Genomic DNA, 26,598 nt, shown 5'->3' with positions numbered 1-26,598 from the left:
TTTTTTACTTGTAATGTATAGTTACTATTTTATTAATTAATTATACTACAATTATGTTTATAGTAATCGATTTGTCAGGCTGGAAGATTTTTTTTTTTTAGATATTTCATTTTATTGTTACACTTTTTATACTAGCTTATCCAGGTTGTACGTTTTACCTAGTCAGGCTAGTGACTGTATTATATTAGTATTTGTACTTTTTATGGTATTGTGCCCCCCATGAACCATGGCCCTTGCCGTTGGCGGGGAGGCTTGCGTGCCTCAGCGATACAGATAGCCGTACCGTAGGTGCAACCACAACGGAGGGGTACCTGTTGAGAGGCCAGACAAACGTGTGGTTCCTGAAGAGGGGCAGCAGCCTTTTCAGTAGTTGCAAGGGCAACAGTCTGGATGATTGACTGATCTGGCCTTGTAACAATAACCAAAACAGCCTTGCTGTGCTGGTACTGCGAACGGCTGAAAGCAAGGGGAAACTACAGCCGTAATTTTTCCCGAGGGCATGTAGCTTTACTGTATGATTACATGATGATGGCATCCTCTTGGGTAAAATATTCCGGAGGTAAAATAGTCCCCCATTCGGATCTCCGGGCGGGGACTACTCAAGAGGATGTCGTTATCAGGAGAAAGAAAACTGGCGTTCTACGGATCGGAGCGTGAAATGTCAGATCCCTTAATCGGGCAGGTAGGTTAGAAAATTTAAAAAGGGAAATAGATAGGTTGAAGTTAGATATAGTGGGAATTAGTGAAGTTCGGTGGCAGGAGGAACAAGACTTCTGGTCAGGTGACTACAGGGTTATAAACACAAAATCAAATAGGGGTAATGCAGGAGTAGGTTTAATAATGAATAGGAAAATAGGAATGCGGGTAAGCTACTACAAACAGCATAGTGAACGCATTATTGTGGCCAAGATAGATACGAAGCCCACGCCTACTACAGTAGTACAAGTTTATATGCCAACTAGCTCTGCAGATGACGAAGAAATTGAAGAAATGTATGATGAAATAAAAGAAATTATTCAGATTGTGAAGGGAGACGAAAATTTAATAGTCATGGGTGACTGGAATTCGAGTGTAGGAAATGGGAGAGAAGGAAACATAGTAGGTGAATATGGATTGGGGGACAGAAATGAAAGAGGAAGCCGCCTGGTCGAATTTTGCACAGAGCACAACATAATCATAACTAACACTTGGTTTAAGAATCATGAAAGAAGGTTCTATACATGGAAGAATCCTGGAGATACTAAAAGGTATCAGATAGATTATATAATGGTAAGACAGAGATTTAGGAACCAGGTTTTAAATTGTAAGACATTTCCAGGGGCAGATGTGGACTCTGACCACAATCTATTGGTTATGACCTGTAGATTAAAACTGAAGAAACTGCAAAAAGGTGGGAATTTAAGGAGATGGGACCTGGATAAACTAAAAGAACCAGAGGTTGTACAGAGATTCAGGGAGAGCATAAGGGAGCAATTGACAGGACTGGGGGAAATAAATACAGTAGAAGAAGAATGGGTAGCTTTGAGGGATGAAGTAGTGAAGGCAGCAGAGGATCAAGTAGGTAAAAAGACGAGGGCTAGTAGAAATCCTTGGGTAACAGAAGAAATATTGAATCTAATTGATGAAAGGAGAAAATATAAAAATGCAGTAAGTGAAGCAGGCAAAAAGGAATACAAACGTCTCAAAAATGAGATCGACAGGAAGTGCAAAATGGCTAAGCAGGGATGGCTAGAGGACAAATGTAAGGATGTAGAGGCCTATCTCACTAGGGGTAAGATAGATACCGCCTACAGGAAAATTAAAGAGACCTTTGGAGATAAGAGAACGACTTGTATGAATATCAAGAGCTCAGATGCAAACCCAGTTCTAAGCAAAGAAGGGAAAGCAGAAAGGTGGAAGGAGTATATAGAGGGTCTATACAAGGGCGATGTACTTGAGGACAATATTATGGAAATGGAAGAGGATGTAGATGAAGATGAAATGGGAGATATGATACTGCGTGAAGAGTTTGACAGAGCACTGAAAGACCTGAGTCGAAACAAGGCCCCCGGAGTAGACAATATTCCATTGGAGCTACTGACGGCCGTGGGAGAGCCAGTCCTGACAAAACTCTACCATCTGGTGAGCAAGATGTATGAAACAGGCGAAATACCCTCAGACTTCAAGAAGAATATAATAATTCCAATCCCAAAGAAAGCAGGTGTTGACAGATGTGAAAATTACCGAACTATCAGCTTAATAAGTCACAGCTGCAAAATACTAACACGAATTCTTTACAGACGAATGGAAAAACTAGTAGAAGCCAACCTCGGGGAAGATCAGTTTGGATTCCGTAGGAACACTGGAACACGTGAGGCAATACTTACCTTACGACTTATCTTAGAAGAAAGATTAAGGAAAGGCAAACCTACGTTTCTAGCATTTGTAGACTTAGAGAAAGCTTTTGACAATGTTGACTGGAATACTCTCTTTCAAATTCTAAAGGTGGCAGGGGTAAAATACAGGGAGCGAAAGGCTATTTACAATTTGTACAGAAACTAGATGGCAGTTATAAGAGTCGAGGGACATGAAAGGGAAGCAGTGGTTGGGAAGGGAGTAAGACAGGGTTGTAGCCTCTCACCGATGTTGTTCAATCTGTATATTGAACAAGCAGTAAAGGAAACAAAAGAAAAATTCAGAGTAGGTATTAAAATTCATGGAGAAGAAATAAAAACTTTGAGGTTCGCCGATGACATTGTAATTCTGTCAGAGACAGCAAAGGACTTGGAAGAGCAGTTGAATGGAATGGACAGTGTCTTGAAAGGAGGATATAAGATGAACATCAACAAAAGCAAAACAAGGATAATGGAATGTAGTCTAATTAAGTCGGGTGATGCTGAGGGAATTAGATTAGGAAATGAGGCACTTAAAGTAGTAAAGGAGTTTTGCTACTTGGGGAGCAAAATAACTGAAGATGGTCGAAGTAGAGAGGATATAAAATGTAGGCTGGCAATGGCAAGGAAAGCGTTTCTGAAGAAGAGAAATTTGTTAACATCCAGTATTGATTTAAGTGTCAGGAAGTCATTTCTGAAAGTATTCGTATGGAGTGTAGCCATGTATGGAAGTGAAACATGGACGATAAATAGTTTGGACAAGAAGAGAATAGAAGCTTTCGAAATGTGGTGCTACAGAAGAATGCTGAAGATTAGATGGGTAGATCACATAACTAATGAGGAAGTATTGAATAGGATTGGGGAGAAGAGAAGTTTGTGGCACAACTTGACCAGAAGAAGGGATCGGTTGGTAGGACACGTTCTGAGGCATCAAGGGATCACCAATTTAGTATTGGAGGGCAGCGTGGAGGGTAAAAATCGTAGAGGGAGACCAAGAGATGAATACACTAAGCAGATTCAGAAGGATGTAGGTTGCAGTAGGTACTGGGAGATGAAAAAGCTTGCACAGGATAGAGTAGCATGGAGAGCTGCATCAAACCAGTCTCAGGACTGAAGACCACAACAACAACAACAACAACACCATGGTATTGTGATATGAATTCAATTTCACATCAGTTACATTTTATTGTCAGACACTCGTTTTGCTGTGGGAACTAATTAAAAAAAAATTGAACTAATGACTGTGCATGCCGCAATTTAATCATCACACTGGCGACACTGGTTTAATATGCACTCTAACTAAAGTGCCCTCTGCTGGCATTAGTCTCTTGCACAAATACCAGATGGAATATGTGTATTACCAGCACATACCGTGTACTCACATGTTACATTGACGATGATTTACATCAGAATATTTTAATCGTATGTATGGCTGCTATATGTGGCTATAGAAATTTCATATTTTATATTTTACGTATCACTAAGACTTGTTAGATTTGGCGCTAACTTATTGAACCTGTCGCTTGCACAGTATTTATCTTTTTAACAGATCTGAAGATGGCAGTAGGGCAAAACCGGTAATAAAGTGTAAGAAATCTGTGTGACCAAGATGGACTTACGAAAATAAAGTGCCAAAAATAATTGCGGACTCATTTACAGACTTTATGTCTTCAATTAATAAATAACATCCCTGTAATGGACTGGCCTGCACAGAGTCATGGCCTGAATCCTATAGAACACCTTTGGGATGTTTTGGAATGCCAACTTCATGGCAGGCCTCACCGACCGGCATCGATACCTCTCCTCAGAGCAGCACTCCATGAAAAATGGGCTGCCATTCCCCAAAAACCTTCCAACACCTGACTAAACGTATGCCTGCGAGAGTGGAAGTTGTCATCAAGATTAAGGATAGGCCAACACATATTGAATTTCACCATTACCGATGGAGGGCACCATGAATTTGTAAGTCATTTTCAGCCAGATATCTGGATATTTTTGATCACATAGTGTAGTTCTGGGTCCACATTACACTCTTTATTCTTCTTTAATGGGCAAGCTGAGAGTATAGCACTTTCCAAGTAAAATGCCATGGCATTCAAATCGCCCTTCATATTGAGTTCAGCATTACTTTTTATGTGAACCCAAAGATAAGATGTTTAGCGACTGTTTTAAAAATCAGTGAACTAAAAAATTTTTTCCTGTGTGAAAATAGTGATTATTTACGAACCACTGCAAGTTTCATGTAATTAAAGTGTCTTCTTTTACACCAGAGCCAGTATTTTTTTCTTGTTACATAGAAAAACATATATTTCATTGTTCTTAATTTATTTTTACCTTTCCATTATATTCAACTAAATGCACAGCCAGTTATACGTACAAGTCACTACTCGAATTTGAACTTTATATGCCCATACATTCAGTAGTTAGTGATAGATTTTAGACGATTTCCAATCCCTCTGGGACACACAGAAATATGATAATTTCTAAGATTTTTGTACACAAATGTACCAAAAACTTTTAAAGAGGACATAACTTGAATGTGATCTGCTTCCAGTACAAATGGACCAAGCTGGAGACTTCCAATAAAATGGTGTGAAATCTTCACTTCTGGAAAATGTTTCTTGTGACAGCACGAAACATAAGGCATGATGAGTGGGATTACTACTACCCTACAGCAGTTCAGAATCTGGTTATGCCATTTACATCTGCCACTACAACCTTCAATCCAAATACATGCTGCCATCATCAATGTCACACACGCAAATTGGCCTGATATTTATTTAGTTTCGGTCATGTGACATCTTGAACAGATGTAGGACACGTTAAAAAAAAGGATACAGAGGAGATAAAGATTACATATAAATACAAATAATAATAGATTTTATCACATGTGACTGCTCTGGACAAGTTTAATGTAAATGATTATGTTAATACAGTACCATACGTAAAGTAGGTGTGATTCATCACACACAGTTCCTGTAATATATCTGGTAATTTTACATTATAAGATTCCACTTTAAATGATGAGGAATTCGTTTACAGAGCAGAAACAGTGGTCCATCAGAAATGACTTCCGCGTTGTTGTTGTTGTTTTTTTTTTTTTTTTTTTTTTTTTTTAAAAAAAACTTTCTTCCTTTAATAACTTGGCATTGTTAGGGAGGTGATTATAAAACTGTGTGCTTCTATGAAGCTTTTCTGGAAGACTGATGTCCTGGCCTGGGAGACATGGATGTTACTGCAGTTTCCAATTTATAACTGTGCACAGAGCTGTTTTGCTGATATGCATTGGAGGTTCCTAAACATTCCCGTGAAAAGACTGTCATTTCAAACATGTAGAGGTAGAGGCTTGGGAGGTTCAGTATCTTTAATGTCAGGAAACGAGGGAGACACGGGTCTTGTCTCTCTATGTTGCATATGACTCAGATAGCTAATTTTTGGGTTTTGAATATGGATCAACTATAAGGTGCATTATCTCAAAATATTATTCCATATCTAACTGCTCATGTGATGTGAGTGTGATATACCTGTATTAATATTTCTCTGTTACAGCTTGTGTTTAATATCTGTCGCATATAATAGATTGATGACAGTTTAGCTGCAGATTTCTTCCCAGAAGTTTCACATCATCAATCAATTTTAAGTTTTTGTTATTTATTCTCAATGAGTGGTCATTTTGTTGCATAGGGCGGGATATATGAAAGTTCATGGTTACCATTTTTTCAGTGTTTCTTACAAGTTAATTTCTTTCAAAATAATGTATCAACTCCAACAATGGTGTGTCTGCTCGCCCGTCTAGCCATGCAGTCTAACACACTGCTTCCCGAGCAGGAAGGTGTGCCGGTCCCCGACACAAATCCACCTGGTGGATTAGTGTCGAGGTCCGGTGTGCTGGCCAGCCTGTGTGTAGTTTTTCAGGCGGTTTTCCACCTGCTTAATCCGCCTCAGTTACACTATGTCGGTGACTGCTGTGCAAACACTGTCTCCATGTAAGCATACATCATAATCACTCTACCATGCAAACATCTAGGGTTACACTCATCTCATGTGAGACGCTCCCAGGGGGGTCAACTGGGGGCCGAACCGACCACCAACTCTGGGTTCGGTGGTGGAGGGGGGGGGGGGGGGGGGGGGGGAGGGTGGTGAACTCCTGTGGCCTGTCGCAAACCACTGTGGGCTACGGCGGGACAAAGCCTCTCCGTTGTTTCTAGGTCCCCGGTTTAAATACATAATGGTGTGTCTGTAGATTACTGGTTTAACCCTGTTATTAAAATACTAGTGTCATCAGCAAATGAAGTTTTCTGTTTGTCATGGACAGTCTCACTCAGATCACCTATAAGCAAAAGAAAGAGGACTGGAATTAATGTTGATCCTTGTGGCACACCAAATTTCATTGTAGCTTTTTCTGATGAGTATACTGTTTTTCTTAAAATGCTCACAGTTATTTTATCTTGTTTAAGAACAACTTTTTGTTGTTGGTTGGTAAGATATGACCTAATCCATTCATTTGGAGTAACTCTAACTCCCTTTCCACTTTCTTTCCAACTTATGTAATACAATAGCATGATCTATAATGTCAAATGCTTTGCATAGGTCCAAAAATATTCCAGGAGCAATTTCCTTTCCATCTATAGCTTTTAGTGTAGCATACAGGAATTTGTAGAGTGCTGTGGTTGTGAATCCTGAAACCAAGCTGGTGATTTGACAACAAAGAGTTTTTGTTCATAAGCTCTAGCAACATATTATACAAGACAAGCCACTAAGCCGAGCTACTGGCTTGTAATTGTTAACATTGCCTGTAGCTTCCTTTTTGTGCAAGGGAGTTATCTTTGCAACATTTAGCAGGTTTGGAAATATACCTGTGAATAAGGAGTGATTAATAATAAATATGCTTCAGCAGGTCTACAATATAATGTCCTGTTCAGTTTATAATACAGGCCAAAATGACATGAAAACCATGTGAAAGTTTCTTTAATGATTTAATTGCCAATGTAGCTCATTGTGTCTGACTTTTTTGAGAAACATAGATCCATTGTGTGGCTTGCGGTTTTCATATTGGTACATGTTAAGAGCCTGAAAGTTACTTTACATAAGATTTGATTTTCTGCTAAAATACTCAATAAAAATATCAGCTACTGAGGTGATATCAGATACTTGTCCATTTTCCAGATTTAGGTTAATAATTTTTGTCACTGGCTTGGTGCCTGTTTAGGATCTGATGTTCCGTGTTGCCCATGATATGTTTTTCAATTTGCAGATGTATTCGTCACTACCCCTATTTTTGGATCTTTAATAGCTTTGTGGTGGATCCTACCATACTCTTGACATAATTTTGCATTTTTAATGATTCAGTATTTTTTTTTTTTTTTTCCCTTTGGATGGAGAAATCTTTTCTTCGTGCTGGAGATTTTTATACTTGACGTGATCCAACTTTTGGTTCTAGTTGGTTTTAATTTACATTGTTGAAGTGGGAAGCCTATGTCAAAATGGTAATGATATGTCCCATGAAAGTTATTGAACATTTTACTTACATCTGCTTCATTGAACTCCTCATCCCAGACAAACAGTTTTTTAAACAATGGATAATCCAGGATGGAATGTAACATTATTATGAAAAGGATATTTGCTACTCACCATACGGCAGAGATGCTGAGTTGCAGATAAGCACAACAGAGGACTGTCACAAAATGAGCTTTCACAAAAATGAGCTTTTGGCCAGCAAGGCCGTCAAAAATAGACAACAGACACACACACACTCACTCACGTAAATGTAACTCACAGTGAGTCGAGTTTACGTGTGTGTGTGTGTGTGTGTGTGTGTGTGTGTGTGTGTGTGTGGGCGCGCGCGCGTGTGTGTGTTGTCTATTTTCGACAAAGATCATGTTGGCTGAAAGCTCATTTTGTGACAGTCTTTTTTGTTGCACCTATCTGTGACTTAGCATCTTTGTGATATGATGAGTTGCTACATAATACAAATAGTTTTTTGACTGATGCAAAGCTCTCCAGCCAAATGGCAGTATTATAAGACCACAACATTTCGACGAGTAACGTACTCATCATCTTCTGGCGAAGTGTTGAGATTTTGCGGGTGACATCCTACTTATACCAGTGGTGTGATGCCCTCCACCTAGCTTCCAATGCTGGGTACAGAGAGTGGCTTGGCTCTGTGAAAGACCCCCTTAAACTCAGCGTACCAGGAATTTACAGCATTGCCTGCGACTGCAGTCAACAGTACATTTGACAAACACAGCAATGTATTTTTAACCACTACGAGGAACTTATTGAGCATGTGCAACTAGGACAGACAGAGAAATCAGTGATAGGACAACAAAGCATCAAAGAATACCACATATTTGACTTGGAGAACACCAAGGTGCTCTGCCAAGCTGCCAGCTATTGGGACAGTGCCATAAAAGAGTCCTTAGAAATTTGGATTCATGAGAATCTTATAAACAGAGACAAAGGACACCAACTGAGCACGGCATGGAATCCAGCAATAGCAGCAATTCATCGGAGCACGCCCACCACAGTCCTCCTCACGAGACAGGGCTGGAATGCTCTGACAGAGATGAACACAGCATGTCCGCTACCATCACGACTCCTGCCCTCACCCTGCCCACTGGGCTCTCTGTACCATGCCTTCCAGAGCCAGGTGGAAGGGGGCACACCACGGATATAAGTAGGACGCAACCCACAAAATTTTTTTGTTGAGGGGAACCACAGATGAAGTAATAGACATTTCAGAAGTGAACTGCTTTCAGCTGTTTATGTACATATGCAGCTGAAAGCAATTTATTTCTGAAACATACTTCATCCCATGTTCCCAGCTTAGGTGGCAAAAGTTTGCTATATTACCATCACTGTGATCCCTGCACCCAGTCATTTTGATGGGTGGTATTTTCTCTGTACATATCACACATTTTTATTTCAACTTGCTGCCCATTTTCATTGAATAAGTCTCAATTCCTTGATTGTAAATGTTAACTGCACATCATTTTCTTTTTAACTCTAGATAATGTTCACCTTACTTACAACTCCATTGTGATGCTCTCTATCGAGCTGGATATTTGCATCCATACTACTAATCTACACTTTTCTGTAGTTTTCAATATCTTTCCTCCTCTGACTGAGTTTCCTTAATATTCTACAGTTTGTTAATTTGAAGGATAAACATGAGAATTCCTTTAATAGAGGTAACTAACTTATAAAAGTTGCTTTCTTCATCATTTTATCCATTTATTCTATATACAATAACAGCACATACTGGTTATCCCCTTCATAGAACATGTCTTCTATCAACACACACTTCATAACTTTGCTCTAAGCAAATATATAAAAACAATATTTCCCACTGCATATGGTTAGGGCAATTTTGGTATTAATAATAATAAGAAGAAGAAGAAGAAAAAGAAGAAAAATGATGAATTATTTACCAGGAATACATGGCTGAAGCAATCCAACTGTGAAATAAGATAAGGTGCAAATGCTTTGGTTAGTTGCATTCCAACTTTTTCATTTCCAAGTGCAAGATTGCAACAGCAGTTGATAGCTTCCAACTTGTATGGTGTTTTATTACCTGCAAAATGTTACTGGTGTAATGAATAATGATCAGTCCAAACTTACTATCTGTACAGAAAATGCAGCTCCATATACCATAATTTTTAATTGAATGAGATTTGTTGAATGAAATTAAAGATTTGCTTAACAGTACTTCTTTTTACAATGAAACACAGTACATTCAGTCTCTGCTGGTGCATATGATGTTTTTAGCAATAAATGGAATAATAGTATTCAGTAAAATTGAAGGTTATTTTTAAGTCTCTGAAATGTTAATAGTTAGTAAGTTGTCTATTGACAGAAAATAGTTAACACTGTACTAAATAAATTAAATGCTTGCATTTCTCCTGCTAAATAATCATTATACATACTTTTATCAAATGAAAAATTCAAATGAGAAAACTGTTAAAATTATCACACAGAGCTGGCCAGTGCTACAAGCACATTTTGTACATTAAATTAAAAAACTGTAAAGGTGATTAACAAGTGAACAATTCTTTGAAATTTTAAACATGTTACGTAGTTGGCATCTGTGATGTTTTTCTTTGTATGTTTCAGTTGACTGCAAATGTAATGGAGTGAGATCAGATGACAAGACACATCCTGAAGCACGAAAAAATAGTCAATCTGATGATGAAGAAAAGTCTGGGAGGTAAAAGCTGCAAAGAAGGATCAGTGTCTGTTACAGCAGACAGTTTCAAGTGGATGTAGGTTGCTGTCGTTTTGCCGAGATGAACAGGCTTGCACATGATAGACTAGCATGGACCGCTGCGTCAAATGAGTCTTCAGACTGAAGAACACAACAGTGTTTCTGTTGTAGATGTCATTTGAGAGTTTTGCTTACTATATGCTGTTTAGTTATTGTGGGTGAAGCCTTGGATTGCAATGTTTACTACACATATTGATTCTAATACTGTCTTGAGCAGTGACATCACTGATGTCGCTATTTTTAATGGAAGCCGTGGTGTCAGAGTTACTTATAGCATATCATAAAGCAAAACGTTTCGAGTATGATTTTACTCTTGGCATGCAAGTGATGTCATTGCAGTAACTATGGTGGCAACTTGAGCTAACAACTGTAAACAACAGCTGTGCATTCGACCAGTCAGTTAGAAGAACACATTCTTAAGTAGTGGATAAGGCTACAGTGTGTTGACATTGTTGTGTCACAATGGACTGACATCTCTAAATCAAATATTCAAGACTTTCTCCTCCAGAATGTTTTGAAAAAGAGAAAAGTGTGCACGTTTGTTCCACACATCTTGACTCACAAATAAAAGGGACACACGGATACAGCTTGACTGAAATGCAAAACATGACCAATCTTTTCTGGGAGATCATCATCATAGGAGATGAGACTTGGTGTTACCCATAAGAACGAACCACAAAAATGCAGAAATCCACCTGAAAGGTGAATGTTTTGGCGACATAATTGACATTCGAGCCAATGAGAGATGCGACATAATTGACATTCAAGCCAATGAGAGATGCAAGTTAAACATCATCCCAAAGACAGTTTCACATGATTGTACGAGTGTTCTGTGCATTGTATGTAAGTGTGTGTGAGTGGGGGAGGGGGCAGACTCTGTAGTAAAGCATTAAAACTGCTATTTACTGTTTCCCTATGTTTGATCAATCCACACTCAAAACTTTTTGAACTGGTGAGGTAGAGAAGTTGATGGTTTGGTTGCATTTTAGCAAAGCAAATGGATGTATCACAACAATCATTTTCTTAATACACTGTGGACTCGACTGCTATGTTTACATTCCTGATGAACACCGCTATGTTCCCACTACAAGTCACTGATCTAACACGACACGACACAACACAACATAAAAATTGGACTTACATGATTTATCACTATTCAAAGAATCTACACAATTCCACTACTTCAGCTTTTGCCAGATTCCCAAAAGAAATTGAAGTCTTAGTATTTCAAATCAAAGCTGATAACCATGTAATGAAAATCTTTTGTTCTTAAAAGACTATTCCATGCATGTACTATTAAATTTACATCCTGATCATAGTAATCAAAAATGAATATTCAAACCAAATAAAAATATTCAATGATATGTAATTTGAGATTACCTACACGAGTGAAAAAGGGCTGAATTCAGACTTTCAGGATTGTGTGAAATGGAGATAACAATAAATGACATTAAAACAGATATTTAAAACACATAATAATGGTTTCCAACAGAGAGATCAGATTGAACAATTCCACATTAACAACTGCACTCTACATAGAGTATTTAACTGGGGAAAAACTGATCATAAAAAACCAGGTTTGGGGGATGCAAGAATTTTTCAAAAGCAATGACTGAAGAATGAAAGGCACTGTTTAACCACATGGCAGTTCCTCTTGTATGTGTATATGAAATATCCACACATATTCCTAAGTCTCCAACCAAACCTAAGAATAACCTGTAAAGCCAGTATCATCCTGGACTGGAAAAGCTGAATCATATCCTTTGCCTGGGTTTTGCCTACTTGTCACTCTGCCTGGAAATGATGAACATCCTATCCACACTTCCCAAGGTGGTACTTCACTGCTTACTAAATCTATGCAATTTCTTAGTCGATCCTCAGTCCTCACACCACATTTATTCCCCACCTCTTGCTACATTACTCATGTGGAAAAATAAGGTGCAAAACTTGACTAATCCACCCACATTGCACATGTTACTCCAGTCCCATCTCAGGCTCATTGTACACAGAGGAGATAAAGATATCTCCTAATATCGTGTCAGATCATCTTTTGCTCAATGCACTGCAGCAACTCTGCATTGTGTGGACTCAAAAAGTTGTCGGAAGTCCCCTGCCTCTAAAGTTGTCCATATTTGCCAAAGTGTTGCTGGCACAGGATTTTGTGCACGAACTGACCTCTCGATTATGTTCCACAAATGTTTGGTGGGATTCATATTGGGCAATCTGGGTGGCCAAGTAATTTGCACAAATTGTCCACAAATTTCTTCAGACCAATCACAAATAACTGTGGCCCAGTGGCAATTACATTTGTTTGAGAACATTAAGTCCATGAATGGCAGCAAATTGTCTCCAAGTAGCCAAACACAAACATTTCCTGTCAATGATATGTTCAGCTGGACCAGAGGACCCAGTGCATTCCATGCGAACACAACACACACCATCATGGAGCCAGCAGAAGCTTGCACAGTGCCTTGTTGACAAATTGGTCCACAGCTTCGTGGGGTCTGTGCCACACTTGAACCCTATTATCAATTCTTACCAACTGAAATCAGGACTCGTGACCAGACCACGGTTTTCCAGTCAGCTAGGGTCCAACTGATATGGTCATGAGCCCAGGAGAGCTGCTGCAGGTCACGTCGTGCTCTTAGCAAAGGCACTTGCATCGGTCATCTGATGCGATAGCCCACTGAACCCAATTTTCGCCGCACTGTCCTAACAGATACAATCACTGTAGAGCCGACATTGATTTCTGCAGTTACTTCACACAGTATTACTTGTCTGTTAGGACTGACAACTCTATGCAAATGCCATTGCTCTTGATTGTTAGTGAAGGCCGTCGGCCACTGCATTGTCTGTGGTGAGAGGTCCTACCTAAAATTTGGTATCCTCAGAACACTGTGGATCTCAGAATATTAAAATAACTAATGATTTCTGAAATGGAATGTCCCATGTGTCTAGCTCCAACTACCATCCTACATTTAAAGTCTGTAAATTCCCATCATGGGGTCATAATCCTGCCAGAAACCATGTCACATGTATCATCTTGTAGTAAAGACAGCTCCACCAATGCACTGTTCTTTTATACCTTTTGTACATGATACTACCGCCACCTGTATATGTGAAAATCATCATCCCATGATTTTTGTCACTGCAGTGTACAGCACAGACAGGACCACCTCTGAAATCAGTAAGCTGTAATTTCTGAACAGCATTTTATGCAGGCATGACCACCAACCAGTTGTCCACTGGAATGAATGGCCACCCCCAAAAAGTGGCCAGGAGCAGAGTTGACCACCTTATGTCAGAAAATGCTGTGAAGCATGTAAGCTCCTCCCATTATATGCTTATGAGAGGTATACTAGACATTCCACAATTCCTTTTACATGTGGAGGGATGTTGTTGAACAGATGTAGTAAAGTTTTGATAAGGAACCCATGTCCAGAAATGTACCATTTGGATATGAAATAAGTTTGAAGATCAGATAATTTTCAAATCTTCTGCTTCACGGTACAATCCAAGATGGTAGAGCGACACAATGCATATCTGAGTATGTTTTCTGGATCACTTCAGCACATCAAATATCATTTTCATCAAACTACAGCAACAGCTGCAAGAAGTTGGTATATTCACAACTAGCAGCATTAATTGTTGTGCTCCATGGATGCACACCAAGGTTTGTGGATTATGTGTACGACAGCACATGTTACAAATACACCTTGTGCAACAAAGAGCAAGGTTGCCGCGTGGATGAGCTTCTTAGAGCACACAGGTCAGAATTCTTTGTATTCGCTGTGCACTATAACATGGCAGAGTGGGATTTGATCCAATCCATATTCACTTGTATGCCTAATACCGCAGTAGCATATCCTACTTGCACACTGTGTGCAGTAATTAATTTGTGCATTTATATGTTAAACATTATGTGAAATTTATTTGAATTTACATTTGATATTAAAATTCTAATATTGTCGTCACTTGAGTATTACTAGTATCGAGTCTTAATGTTTTTCTACATCAAAAGTCATACATCTCACAAAACACAATGTTGACAAACGCGCTCAGATTATATCATCATTATACTGCACATTGTAACTGGAAAGTAATTTGTATATTAATTAAAAACAATGATGCAAAATGTCATGTTGCATAATTTCTAACAAAGCTCATAAAATAATCTATAATATTATTACGTCAAAAGCATACTTAAAAGTAATGAAAACAATGAATTTTTGGCAGTATAGTGTGACTGGATAGATAAAAAATCTACTCACCAAGTGGCGGCAGAACATGCATGTAAGAAAAGGTTTTAATTATGTAGGCTTTCAGAACCAGTGGCTCCTTATTCCAGCAGAAGGGTAGAAGGGGAAGGAAGAGGGGCGAAGGAAAAGGACTGGGGAGGTCTAGGAAAAGGAGCAGATTTTGGAAAAGTCACCCACAACTATGGGACAGGTGATATTCACCAGATGGGATAGGAGTGAAAGACTGATTGTTGGGGACTGTACGAGATGAGTTTGACAATCTATTCAAATCTCATCCAGTGCAGTACCGAACAATCAGTTTCTTCTTCTCATCCCATCCAGTAAGCCTTACTTGACCCACAGCTCTGGGTGACTTTTCCGAAATATACCTCTTTTTCTAGACCTCTCCATTCCTTTTCCTTCACCCCTCTTCCTTCCCCTTCAAACATCTGCTGGAAGACCAAGACACATGATTCGAAAGCCTGCATAATTGTAACCTTTTTTTAAGTGCATGCTCTGCCGCCGCTTGGTGAGTATGTTTTTTATCTATCAAATTACTTTGTTATATAAAGCAGTTTATAATGTACATAACTTTCTTCAAAGTTATTATTTTTACATGTAAATAAGTCAAAGTCATATGTTCAACAATGCAGTTTAATGTGAATCATTACAGCAATAAAAAAACTTCAGTACAAGCTATTGGTGATATTAGTTTACAACAGGAATGCACAAAGTGCAGCCCACCTCCCATTGTTCACTACTGTAAATTTTTTAAACTTTAATATCATTCTTTCTCATCTTCCATTCTCTCCCAGAAAGGAAATGGGGGGCCCTTGCAGAACTTAATTCTTTTGAGCCATGCCAGTCTAGCTGGCACTGGGGCAATGGACCCCAATCCAGAACAATAACTTGTTTCGCAATATGTTATTTTTGAACTTCCACAATAATGTAGTCAAGTGAACATGTGGGTGCACAAGAAACAATATTGTTTAGCCATCAGTGGTTAACGTATTTTATAGTGCATACCTTGCATCACTGAGCTTCATCAGCAGACTCAGTAACAGGGCTGAACTTTTTGCAACAAAGTTTAGTAACAATTTGATACATTTCTGTGAATCAGGAAGCATTTACTTCACAACCATTGGCCAATAATAGTGTAACCAAATTTTATACAGTAATCTTTTAGTAATTAAGATTTTGTTTTTCTCTTCATAAGCACTGTTGTGAGAATTCAGTGTCTCCATTTGGAGAACGTCTAAAATTAAACGTAGAATGGACGAAGAAGGACCAAGTAGGCCACATATGAGAAGCGGGAGTTTCTGGGTAGCTGGACTAAAAGATATTTTTTTGTGAAATGACTGAACAATATCATTCGCCTTATTTGCAAAAGTCTTTCACCTGCCCCAAAAGAATACAACTTACGGAGACACTGAAAAAAGTCTGCTGTCTGCATTTTCTGAATTGCCAGAAGAATTATGCAAACACATAATTCCTACCTTGAAATGAGAATTGGTATGCCAGCAAGTGATGTTCAGAAAACCTGTTAAGGACTTAGAAATTGTAACAGAGATAAGTTTTGAAATATCTTTTCTTTTAACAAAAAGTTATTGAGCATTTACTGATGGAGATTGCCAAAAATTGTCTTGAAACATTGGTAGAAAGATTTGCCTGGTATCAGTTAAACACTTGAAGAAAATTCAGTTAAATTGGATGTCTGGGCAAAGATAAATCCATCAGCATCTTTCTTTTTCTCTCCTACATGAAATAAATGGCAGTAGCAATGGGAAGGTTTCTTAATATGACCTGATGTAATATCCATAAGGTTCCACATCTTATCTTCTCTCTGTCAAATGTTAAGAGTGATCCTATTAGGTTTTCCATAACCATGTAGTCATGTAGTAGCATCACATAGTCAACCAAAAATTGACCAGTCTTCCTAATGCACATATTTAAAACAAACAAACAAACACACACACACACACACACACACACACACACACAAGAAATGTCTGCAGTGACAGGCAGTTGTATAAAATCCCACACAATAATTGCAATGTGAACTCTGTCCTGTCGCAATTGAAAGTATTTTCATGCAAGCTGGTATAACTAGTAGGTCACAGTGCTTGCTTTGATGGCAGTAAACTGATATTGCCTCAAGATAAACTCACTTTAGAGTGGGGGAAAGTAGGAAGACTACAAGGCAAACTCAGTAAAAAATGAAAAACTGTCTTAGCTAGCAGAAATGTATTTGAAGTGCAGCCTGTTCATGTAAGTTCCAATCTCATTGGGCTAGATGCACAATGGGGGCACCGGCAAATTTTGTTGGTGATTTAGGACGATGTCTAACACACCAGTGTGGTCGAAAATGAGTAGGTTGGTTGGAACCTGTACCTCAGCCTACCAAGATCATCTGGTCTAAATTCTCTGTTGTGTTTTGTCTGGGTTCATCTCAAAAGTGAAGTATACAGCACTACCGGTGATAAGGTTATACAACTGGAGTAGTGAACGATGCAATCTTGTCATGATTTCTGAGATGATCTGGTGACATATGAAAGAATTCTTAATTCACTACAGAGATGAGTGAAGCATCGCATTCGACTGGAAGGATGACATATCAAACACCTCCTCTAGCAGGTATGGGTGAATGTACAGTAAATTACAACATGTAATTTGCTAAATTAAATGTAGAGGATCTTCCAAAATATTTACAACTTCAATAATGTACATTTGACAAATGGGGATGGTATTTTTATAATGAAAATGGTCATGTCCCCCCCCCCCCTCCCCCCAAGCAGATGGCACAGTGTGTGGAATGGTTGATGGAGACCAAATCTGTCACCCAGATCCATGAAACTTCTGGACACATTACAGAAGCACACCAATATGACATTTGGCCATCAGGCAGTGGAACACGAGGTTCACAGAAACCTATCTTCCAAAATATTTACAACTTCAATAATGTACATTTCACAAATGGGGATGGTATTTTTATAATGAAAATGGTCATGTGTCCCCCCCCCCCTCCCCCCAAGCAGATGGCACAGTGTGTGGAATGGTTGATGGAGACCAAATCTGTCACCCAGATCCATGGAACTTCTGGACACATTACAGAAGCACACCGATATGACATTTGGCCATCAGACAGTGGAACACGAGGTTCACAGAAACCTCATGAAGAGGTCAGGTTCTGGGCATCCAAGCACGAATGCTTGCAAATGTGATATGGGTGCAACAGACATTCATCTGGAGTCCAACAGAACCAATCAGCCAGGCATCCTGACAGCTGCAGCTACCACCAACCACAGTGCACAGGGTGCTACATAAGAGACTGTAGTTTCATGCTTACAATGTGCAACTGCTGCATGTGTTTCAACCTGACGTCAGGTCAAAGCACAAAGCATCTGCAATTGAGATTCTGAGACACATTGGCAATGACCCAGACTACATCATAAAGATCATGTTTATAGACAAAGCTCGCTTTAGTGTGTCCGTGAACGTGAACTGACACAGTGCGTGGCTATGAGGATACTTCAGCAGGGAAATTGTGAGAGACAGTCCAACGGCAAACATGTAGTTTCACTGCAGAGGCTTGAATAAACTTGACTGTTTATCTGGACATGTTGGAACTGTTTGCATTTCCACGGGTTGAAGAACTATAACCTGACATCATGCTGCAGCAGAGTGGTGGCCCTATACACTGGGCCTTGATCATCAGGAAGGCTTTTCGCAACATTTCCAGGTTGCTGGCCTGGCAGAGGAGGACCCATTTCATGGACGCCAACAGTGAAGGACTCATTTCATGACCACCAAGGTCACCAAACATAATTTCATTACATTTTTTGCTTTAGGGCTTTCTGAAGGATGCTAACTAGAAGACCATAGTGCAGGACCTGCAAGAACTCACAAAACAGCAGTAACTGCATAGGTTAAGGAGGCCATGCTAGGCCAAGCATGAGAGGAACTGGAATACTAGATTAGATTAGATTAGATTAATACTAGTTCCATGGATCATGAATACGATATTTCGTAATGATGTGGAACGAGTTAAATTTTCCAATACATGACATAATTAGGTTAATTTAACAACATACTTAAGTTAATATAACAACATTTTTTTTAATTTTTTTATTTTTTTAAATATTTTTTTCTTTTTTTCCTTAATTTATATCTAAAAATTCCTCTATGGAGTAGAAGGAGTTGTCATTCAGAAATTCTTTTAATTTCTTCTTAAATACTTGTTGGTTATCTGTCAGACTTTTGATACTATTTGGTAAGTGACCAAAGACTTTAGTGCCAGTATAATTCACCCCTTTCTGTGCCAAAGTTAGATTTAATCTTGAATAGTGAAGATCATCCTTTCTCCTAGTATTGTAGTTATGCACACTGCTATTACTTTTGAATTGGGTTTGGTTGTTAATAACAAATTTCATAAGAGAATATATATACTGAGAAGCTAGTGTGAATATCCCTAGATCCTTAAATAAATGTCTGCAGGATGATCTTGGGTGGACTCCAGCTATTATTCTGATTACACGCTTTTGTGCAATAAATACTTTATTCCTCAGTGATGAATTACCCCAAAATATGATGCCATATGAAAGCAATGAGTGAAAATAGGCGTAGTAAGCTAATTTACTAAGATGTTTATCACCAAAATTTGCAATGACCCTTATTGCATAAGTAGCTGAACTCAAACGTTTCAGCAGATCATCAATGTGTTTCTTCCAATTTAATCTCTCATCAATGGACACACCTAAAAATTTGGAATATTCTACCTTAGCTATATGCTTCTGATTAAGGTCTATATTTATTAATGGCGTCATACCATTCACTGTACGGAACTGTATGTACTGTGTCTTATCAAAATTCAGTGAGAGTCCATTTACAAGGAACCACTTAGTAATTTTCTGAAAGACAGTATTGACAATTTCATCAGTTAATTCTTGTTTGTCAGGCGTAATTACTATACTTGTATCATCAGCAAAGAGAACTAACTTTGCCTCTTCATGAATATAGAATGGCAAGTCATTAATATATAATAAGAACAACAAAGGACCCAAGACTGACCCTTGTGGAACCCCATTCTTGATAGTTCCCCAGTTTGAGGAATGTGCTGATCTTTGCATGTTACGAGAACTACTTATTTCAACTTTCTGCACTCTTCCAGTTAGGTACGAATTAAACCATTTGTGCACTGTCCCACTCATGCCACAATACTTGAGCTTGTCTAGCAGAATTTCATGATTTACACAATCAAAAGCCTTTGAGAAATCACAAAAAATCCCAATGGGTGGTGTTCGGTTATTCAGATCATTCAAAATTTGACTGGTGAAAGCATATATGGCATTTTCTGTTGAAAAACCTTTCTGGAAACCAAACTGACATTTTGTTAGTACTTCATTTTTACAGATATGTGAAGCTACTCTTGAATACATTACTTTCTCAAAAATTTTGGATAAAGCTGTTAGAAGGGAGATTGGACGGTAATTGTTGACATCAGATCTATCCCCCTTTTTATGCAAAGGTATAACAATAGCATATTTCAGTCTATCAGGGAAAATGCCCTGTTCCAGAGAGCTATTACACAGGTGGCTGAGAATCTTACTTATCTGTTGAGAACAAGCTTTTAGTATTTTGCTGGAAATGCCATCAATTCCATGTGAGTTTTTGCTTTTAAGCAAGTTTATTATTTTCCTAATTTCAGAGGGAGAAGTGGGTGAGATTTCAATTGTATCAAATTGCATAGGTATGGCCTCTTCCATTAACAGCCTAGCATCTTCTAATGAACACCTGGATCCTACTATATCCACAACATTTAGAAAATGATTATTAAAAATATTTTCAACTTCTGACTTTTTGTTCGTAAAGTTTTCATTCAATTTTATGGTAATACTGTCTTCCTCTGCTCTTGGTTGACCTGTTTCTCTTTTAATAATATTCCAAATTGTTTTAATTTTATTATCAGAGTTGCTGATTTCAGACATGATACACATACTCCTGGATTTTTTAATAACTTTTCTTAATATAACACAGTAGTTTTTATAATTTTTGATAGTTTCCGGGTCACTACTCTTTCTTGCTGTCAGATACATTTCCCTTTTCCGGTTACAAGATATTTTTATACCCTTAGTAAGCCATGGTTTGTTACAAGGTTTCTTACGAGTATATTTAACTATTTTCTTGGGGAAGCAGTTTTCAAATGCATTTACAAAAATGTCATGAAATAAATTATATTTTAAATTGGCATCAGGTTCATGGTACACCTCATCCCAGTCTATCTGCTGTAGGCTTTCCCTGAAATTTGCAATTGTTAAATCGTTGACTGAATGTACTACTTTGGAGGACTAATTGCAATATCCTGCATGTTACAGATAGTGCACAAACTGAACTTTGTTCAACAACTACTAAAGCTTTACGTGTGCATGAACATTATGCCACAAACCACACATTTCCACCTACCCCCATTTCTGAAACATACTTGATCAAAGCTAAGAAGATCATTTTAAAATACCAAATATTTCTTTACCCTGTAGGCCACAGGTGAAATTTCAGCTCAATTAGATGCAAACTTGATTCCATATTTACAGAAACATTTTTGCTTCTATTGTTGCACACTTTCATCGGCTTCAATATTCGGAATTAATTATGGTATATCTTGAGCAGGTACAGTAAACCATGCAATATGAACAACCAACCCATTCTACAAACAGAAAAGTAAGTAGCAACAATTAATATAAAATATACAGTTGACTCCACTCATAATTAAAGAAATCTGCACTTTATGAGAAAGAGAGGCCCAAACCAAACAAAAATTAAAAGAAGCAAAAATAAATACTAAACATCACAAATAAAATAGAAATACTAATATGAAAAAAAAATAACAAATCCGTGAAGGCAGAGCTGGCCGCACATGCATATAAACATAAGAATACGCATAATAACTATCACAAACTCAAGTCACAAATAATCATGCATTAACAACCCATTCATAACAAAAAACACACAAAAAAAACCTAACCTTCAGAAAAGATTCAACGACATATTCACTGTCCATACATACTTCTTCAAATACAACTGCAATGTACAGCCCCTTCCCGCAGCTCTTGCACATGTAAAGAAACATCCACCTACAGTATCAGAGCATAACCTAGATTTAAAACTTTTAAATTCTACCCAACAATGAATAGAGTAAATCCTACAACAGAAGGCCTCTACATCAGAAGAAATGTAAATATGAAATGTAGGAAGGGGAAGGAAATGGAGCAAAGGGGGGAGGGGGGGATGACAACTAGCCACAAATGGTATTGTGGTAATGTAACGGTGGAAGCTGAAGATTTGGGCAGGCTTCAACTTGAACCCAGATTTAATGCTTCTCATGAGCAGCTGCCTTAACCACTTCAGCAAATCGGACACAGTCCCTGATTGACTCAAATTTTCAACCTAATCGCACAATGCAATGCAGCATGCCTCGTCCATTAAACTTTCCACTCGCAAATTCTGTTTCCCGTAGGAACTCAGAAAATATTTATGAATTCACACTCAAACAACCATTGAGGAACGATTACCTCTTTTTCAGAAATGTATATATCTTAGAGGTGTCTGCTCTGTCAGACATGTCCAGCTCCCCCACATTTGTATCAGTGCAAATGGATAAATATCATCCAAACTTCTATGAGAATCAGAATTTGCTAATAGAGAGTTCAACACACAAGGATGCTGCATTGCTGTGTGCAATAAGTTGGAAATTTGAGTTGGTCAGGGATGATATACAGATGGTCAAACTGGTTATGGCAACAACTCATAAGAAGCACTAAATCCGGGTTCAAGGCCTGGTATGGCACAAACTTTGAACTTTCGCCATAGCATTATCACAATGCCCTCTGCAGCTAGCCATCACAATTTCCCACCGGTCATTCTCTTTTTTTCTCCTTCCTACAGTTCCATGTCTGTTCCAGCTGCATCATCACACATGATGTCTATTCTGCTGGATATGTCTGACAGAACAGACACCACTCATATACAAGGGTTGTTCAATAAGTAATGACCCACATTAAAAAAAAAAAAAAAAAAAAAAAAAAGAACCAATAATATACATAGACAAACGTCCTTGTTGGTGCTCCACATCTGATGTTTATTCTGCATGCTAGTGAAGTTTCTAACCATTCTGGCAGATAACAGACCTGTAGTACAGCGTCAAAATGGCATCTACATACGACTCACATTACAAGTGGCATGCTGTTATTGAATTCTTGTGTGTAGAAAAAGAAATCACGGTGAACACCCATAAACACTTGTGTGCAGTGTATGGCGATGCTGCAGTTTATAGGAGTACAGTTGGACTATGGGTCAAGAAAGTTACAGCCTCAGGAAATGCAGAAACGGAGATCCATCATCAGCCACTGCCCCAGACATTCTGAATAGTGTGGGTGCCATAATTTGTGCCAACCAGCACATCACAACTAAATAATTAGCTCTACAGTTGTCGGTCAGCTTTGGAGACTGTCGGGTATTTGAAGAGGTGCTCACGATGGGTTCCACGAATGCTCACAGTGGGCCACAAGATTCAAAGAAAGGTCATTTCATCTTAATTGTTGGCGCTTAAAGATTCTCTATGGGAAAAACACTTGGAAAACAACTAGACTATCAGTCATGCAATGAAAACATGGCTATGTCTACAGGACAAGAGCTTTTACCACCAGGGAATACATGCTCTTCCACAGTGTTGGAGTATGGCCACAGAACGTGATTGAGACTACGTACAAATATAGGACATGGACAAGACATGCTGATGTATATTGTCACCAAATTCTGACTTTTAAAAACAAATATGCTAAGAGAAAAAAAAAAAAATGTGGGGCATTACTTATTGAACGACTCTCATATATACATCACAATAAATAATAGCTCCCTCCTCGGTGTTTTTTTTACCAATATTTAAAACAATGACTGTATCCCATTTCTCAATTATGTTTAATACTAGGTCATCCTCTTACTTGAAACAGCATCAAAAACTCGAAACAATGACATTGACTTACCCTTGCAATATTTAACACTCCCAAAACAAGATTCATTTAGGCCTACTCCAACAATAGTCCCCTCCCCATCAACTATTCTGTTCACGTTACAAACTGCAACAATACAAAAATTAAACCAATCAGTCACAGATTTCCTGCTAACAGAAATCTCATGACAAGCAAACACCAGACTTTAAACAACACAACTGCCTGTTTGACCCATACACGCTCGCACAGAAAACACCACATGAACTCACCACTAGTTATCATAACTCACACAGCTGTCACATCCAATGATTAAATGGCCACAAATGACGTCTCATCTTTTCTCCAAGCAGTCATTTCAACAACAAAAAAAATCAAATCTTTTTTGTCACTAGCCTACACAGTCCTACTATAAAATCTGTTCTGACTGAAATATGGGTACCAATATTCTAAATCTGTTCCAGAAGACACAGTCAACCCCCGCCTCCTCTCATTTTTGAGAAGGTGAACTAGCATGATTAACACCACTAGTGCTAGGAACAAGCTCTATAATGGAAACAGTTTTTACAAAATTTTACACTTCATTATATACTACACCAACATACATAACAAAATAAATAACAAGCACTACTGAAAATAAGAACCAAACAACATATTTCAAACAAACACATAAATGACATATATTATTTTAAAAAGAAACATACAAACAAAAACATTATAAATGCAAGCAAACTTCAAAGAAGCAAACTTCAAAGAATATGCCGATGGATCACATTGTTCACTAGGATCAACAAAGGGTATCATCTTGTGAATATATACTCTTTGTCTATGGAAGCTCAGGGTAAAATGTGCACAGGGGGTAAAACAAGTATAAACATTTTATTTATTACAGAACTACCTACTAATAACATGTATCTACAAAAATATCATTACACATGATGGTGTAACATAAATGCGTTAGCATTACTGATATACTGGTACCCTAGATGCCTCGGCCTTTACAGCCACTGTATGATTAAACAAAACCCGTACCTATCTACAACATACTGTTTGAAGTTAACATACTGACACACAGAAATAGAATTAACGTACGTAAATTAAACATGTCAACTTTAATTTATTGCCAGTTAAAGGGTAATCTAATGCTATTAACGATTTTAAAACATGGGGACATGAGTGTAGTGCTCACTATCCTGCCAATTAACCTCGGCTAAAAAGTGAAAAAAAAAATTAGCATTTGGGGAAAAATCAAATGGCTAAGCCTAATTTGATTGGGAAATAAGGCGGCGGATGCTGCCCAGAAGACATGTTTGAACAAGAATAAAGTGACGATGAAACCAATGGGCCTAACGTTCTCAGGTCAGTTTTGAATGACCTAACTATAGGATTATGGGTATCCATCCACAGCTAGAGTGAGTATGGTAAAACGGCTTCAGGAGTAGACCTATAACGAGGAAATAACTGCGCAGTGTTCCGGAATAAGGAATGGGTTTTACTACAACAGAAAAAAGCATCCAGCAAACCGTGCCAGATGTTTCTGGAAAAGAAAGAAAAAAAAACACACACACACACATAATTGTCAATTACCGGATGCTTCACGAACTAGAGCATGAAGCGCGCCGTTGACATTTAAAAATGCACGTATATTGTCCTCACTTTGTATAAGGGCCTGTTTTAAAATCTTCATGTCTTGTAGCGTTATCTTTTTGCATTTCAATTTATTCGCCAAATCCGTGATTTCTGTAGCGCTTACGATTCGATCACTTAAGTTCAACTCTCCCAGCGCTCGTCGATGATTTACAATTTCCTGTCGTCTCTCATCCCTTTCATGAATCCTTTGTTCTCTTAGATTGCTTCTTATAATAGTGGTACTTGTTTCCATTATTAATGCAAATGAAACAATTGCGAAAATCGATGTTTAAAAAATACAAGGTAGCGTGAACATCATTTTACTCTGCGTCAGTTTAAAATTCGTGTAATTATACGAATTCCTGTCTCTTTCGTGATCTTCTGTCAATTAGCAAATCGCGTTCCACTCCACACGATTAACATACACACCGCACCAAAGTAAACAATAAACATACCAAATACTATAAACAAAAACAACGCTGTATCAAAGATAAAAACTACCGCTGTGATCGAAGCAAACATGGAGGTAAAGGCCCGTCCACACGCAACGATCTGTCTGCGCAAATGTCTGCGCACATCACATCTGCGCAGACAGATCGTTGCGTGTGAACAGAAGATTTGCACCAACCTGAGGTGTGTGCAAACCTGGAAGTTGGAGTTGGAGGTTTGAGCGAAACCTCTCAAATCTGTCGGTTCAAACCTCATCTGCGCAGACAAGTTGGAGCGTGTGGACAGGAGATCGTCGCAAATCTGGCGCGAAACAGCTGTTTGCTCAGTCTAGTGTCTTTATTTGTGTGCACAGGGCCTTAAAATGGCTGATACTCGTCAGTGTTCTCGAGAGTTTGTAAGTGAATTCATTGAAATATACAGAAACCACCCATGTTTGTGGAAGATTAAAAGTAAAGAATATAGTGACCGAGACAAAAAGACAGCAGCATACAATGCTCTAATTGAAAAATTGCGGGCAGTTGGCGCCTCGGCAAACAGAGAAACGGTAATAAAAAATAATTTCGTTGCGAACTGGCGAAATTATTTGTGGATGGATGTCGAAACTTATAATTATCTCTTAAAGCATGTAACCCCTCATATTATGAGAA

The 26,598-nt window shown here is 38.4% G+C and overlaps 1 protein-coding gene across 2 annotated transcripts in view; it reads right to left on the bottom strand.

Moving 5' to 3' along the window:
• LOC124613556 (transmembrane and coiled-coil domain-containing protein 6) overlaps positions 1-25,983 on the bottom strand; it is a 60,789-nt gene extending 34,806 nt beyond the window's left edge. The window contains exons 1-2 of one of the 2 annotated variants that reach the window (XM_047142280.1): positions 25,529-25,983; positions 9,803-9,945 (exon numbers count right to left, since the gene is read on the bottom strand). In XM_047142280.1, coding sequence (XP_046998236.1) covers positions 9,803-9,945; positions 25,529-25,754 — 369 coding nt within the window. In that variant the 5' untranslated portion in view covers positions 25,755-25,983. Of the gene's footprint in view, positions 1-9,802; positions 9,946-25,459 lie in introns of both variants that reach the window. The other variant, XM_047142274.1, reaches the window with a different exon arrangement.
• Between the last annotated feature and the right edge of the window lie 615 nt (positions 25,984-26,598).

Source organism: Schistocerca americana, chromosome 1 (assembly GCF_021461395.2).
Source record: "Schistocerca americana isolate TAMUIC-IGC-003095 chromosome 1, iqSchAmer2.1, whole genome shotgun sequence".
NCBI classification, from domain to species: Eukaryota; Metazoa; Arthropoda; class Insecta; order Orthoptera; family Acrididae; genus Schistocerca; species Schistocerca americana.
Note: the sequence above shows the minus strand (reverse complement) of the source record. Positions and strands in the feature narration are given on the sequence as shown.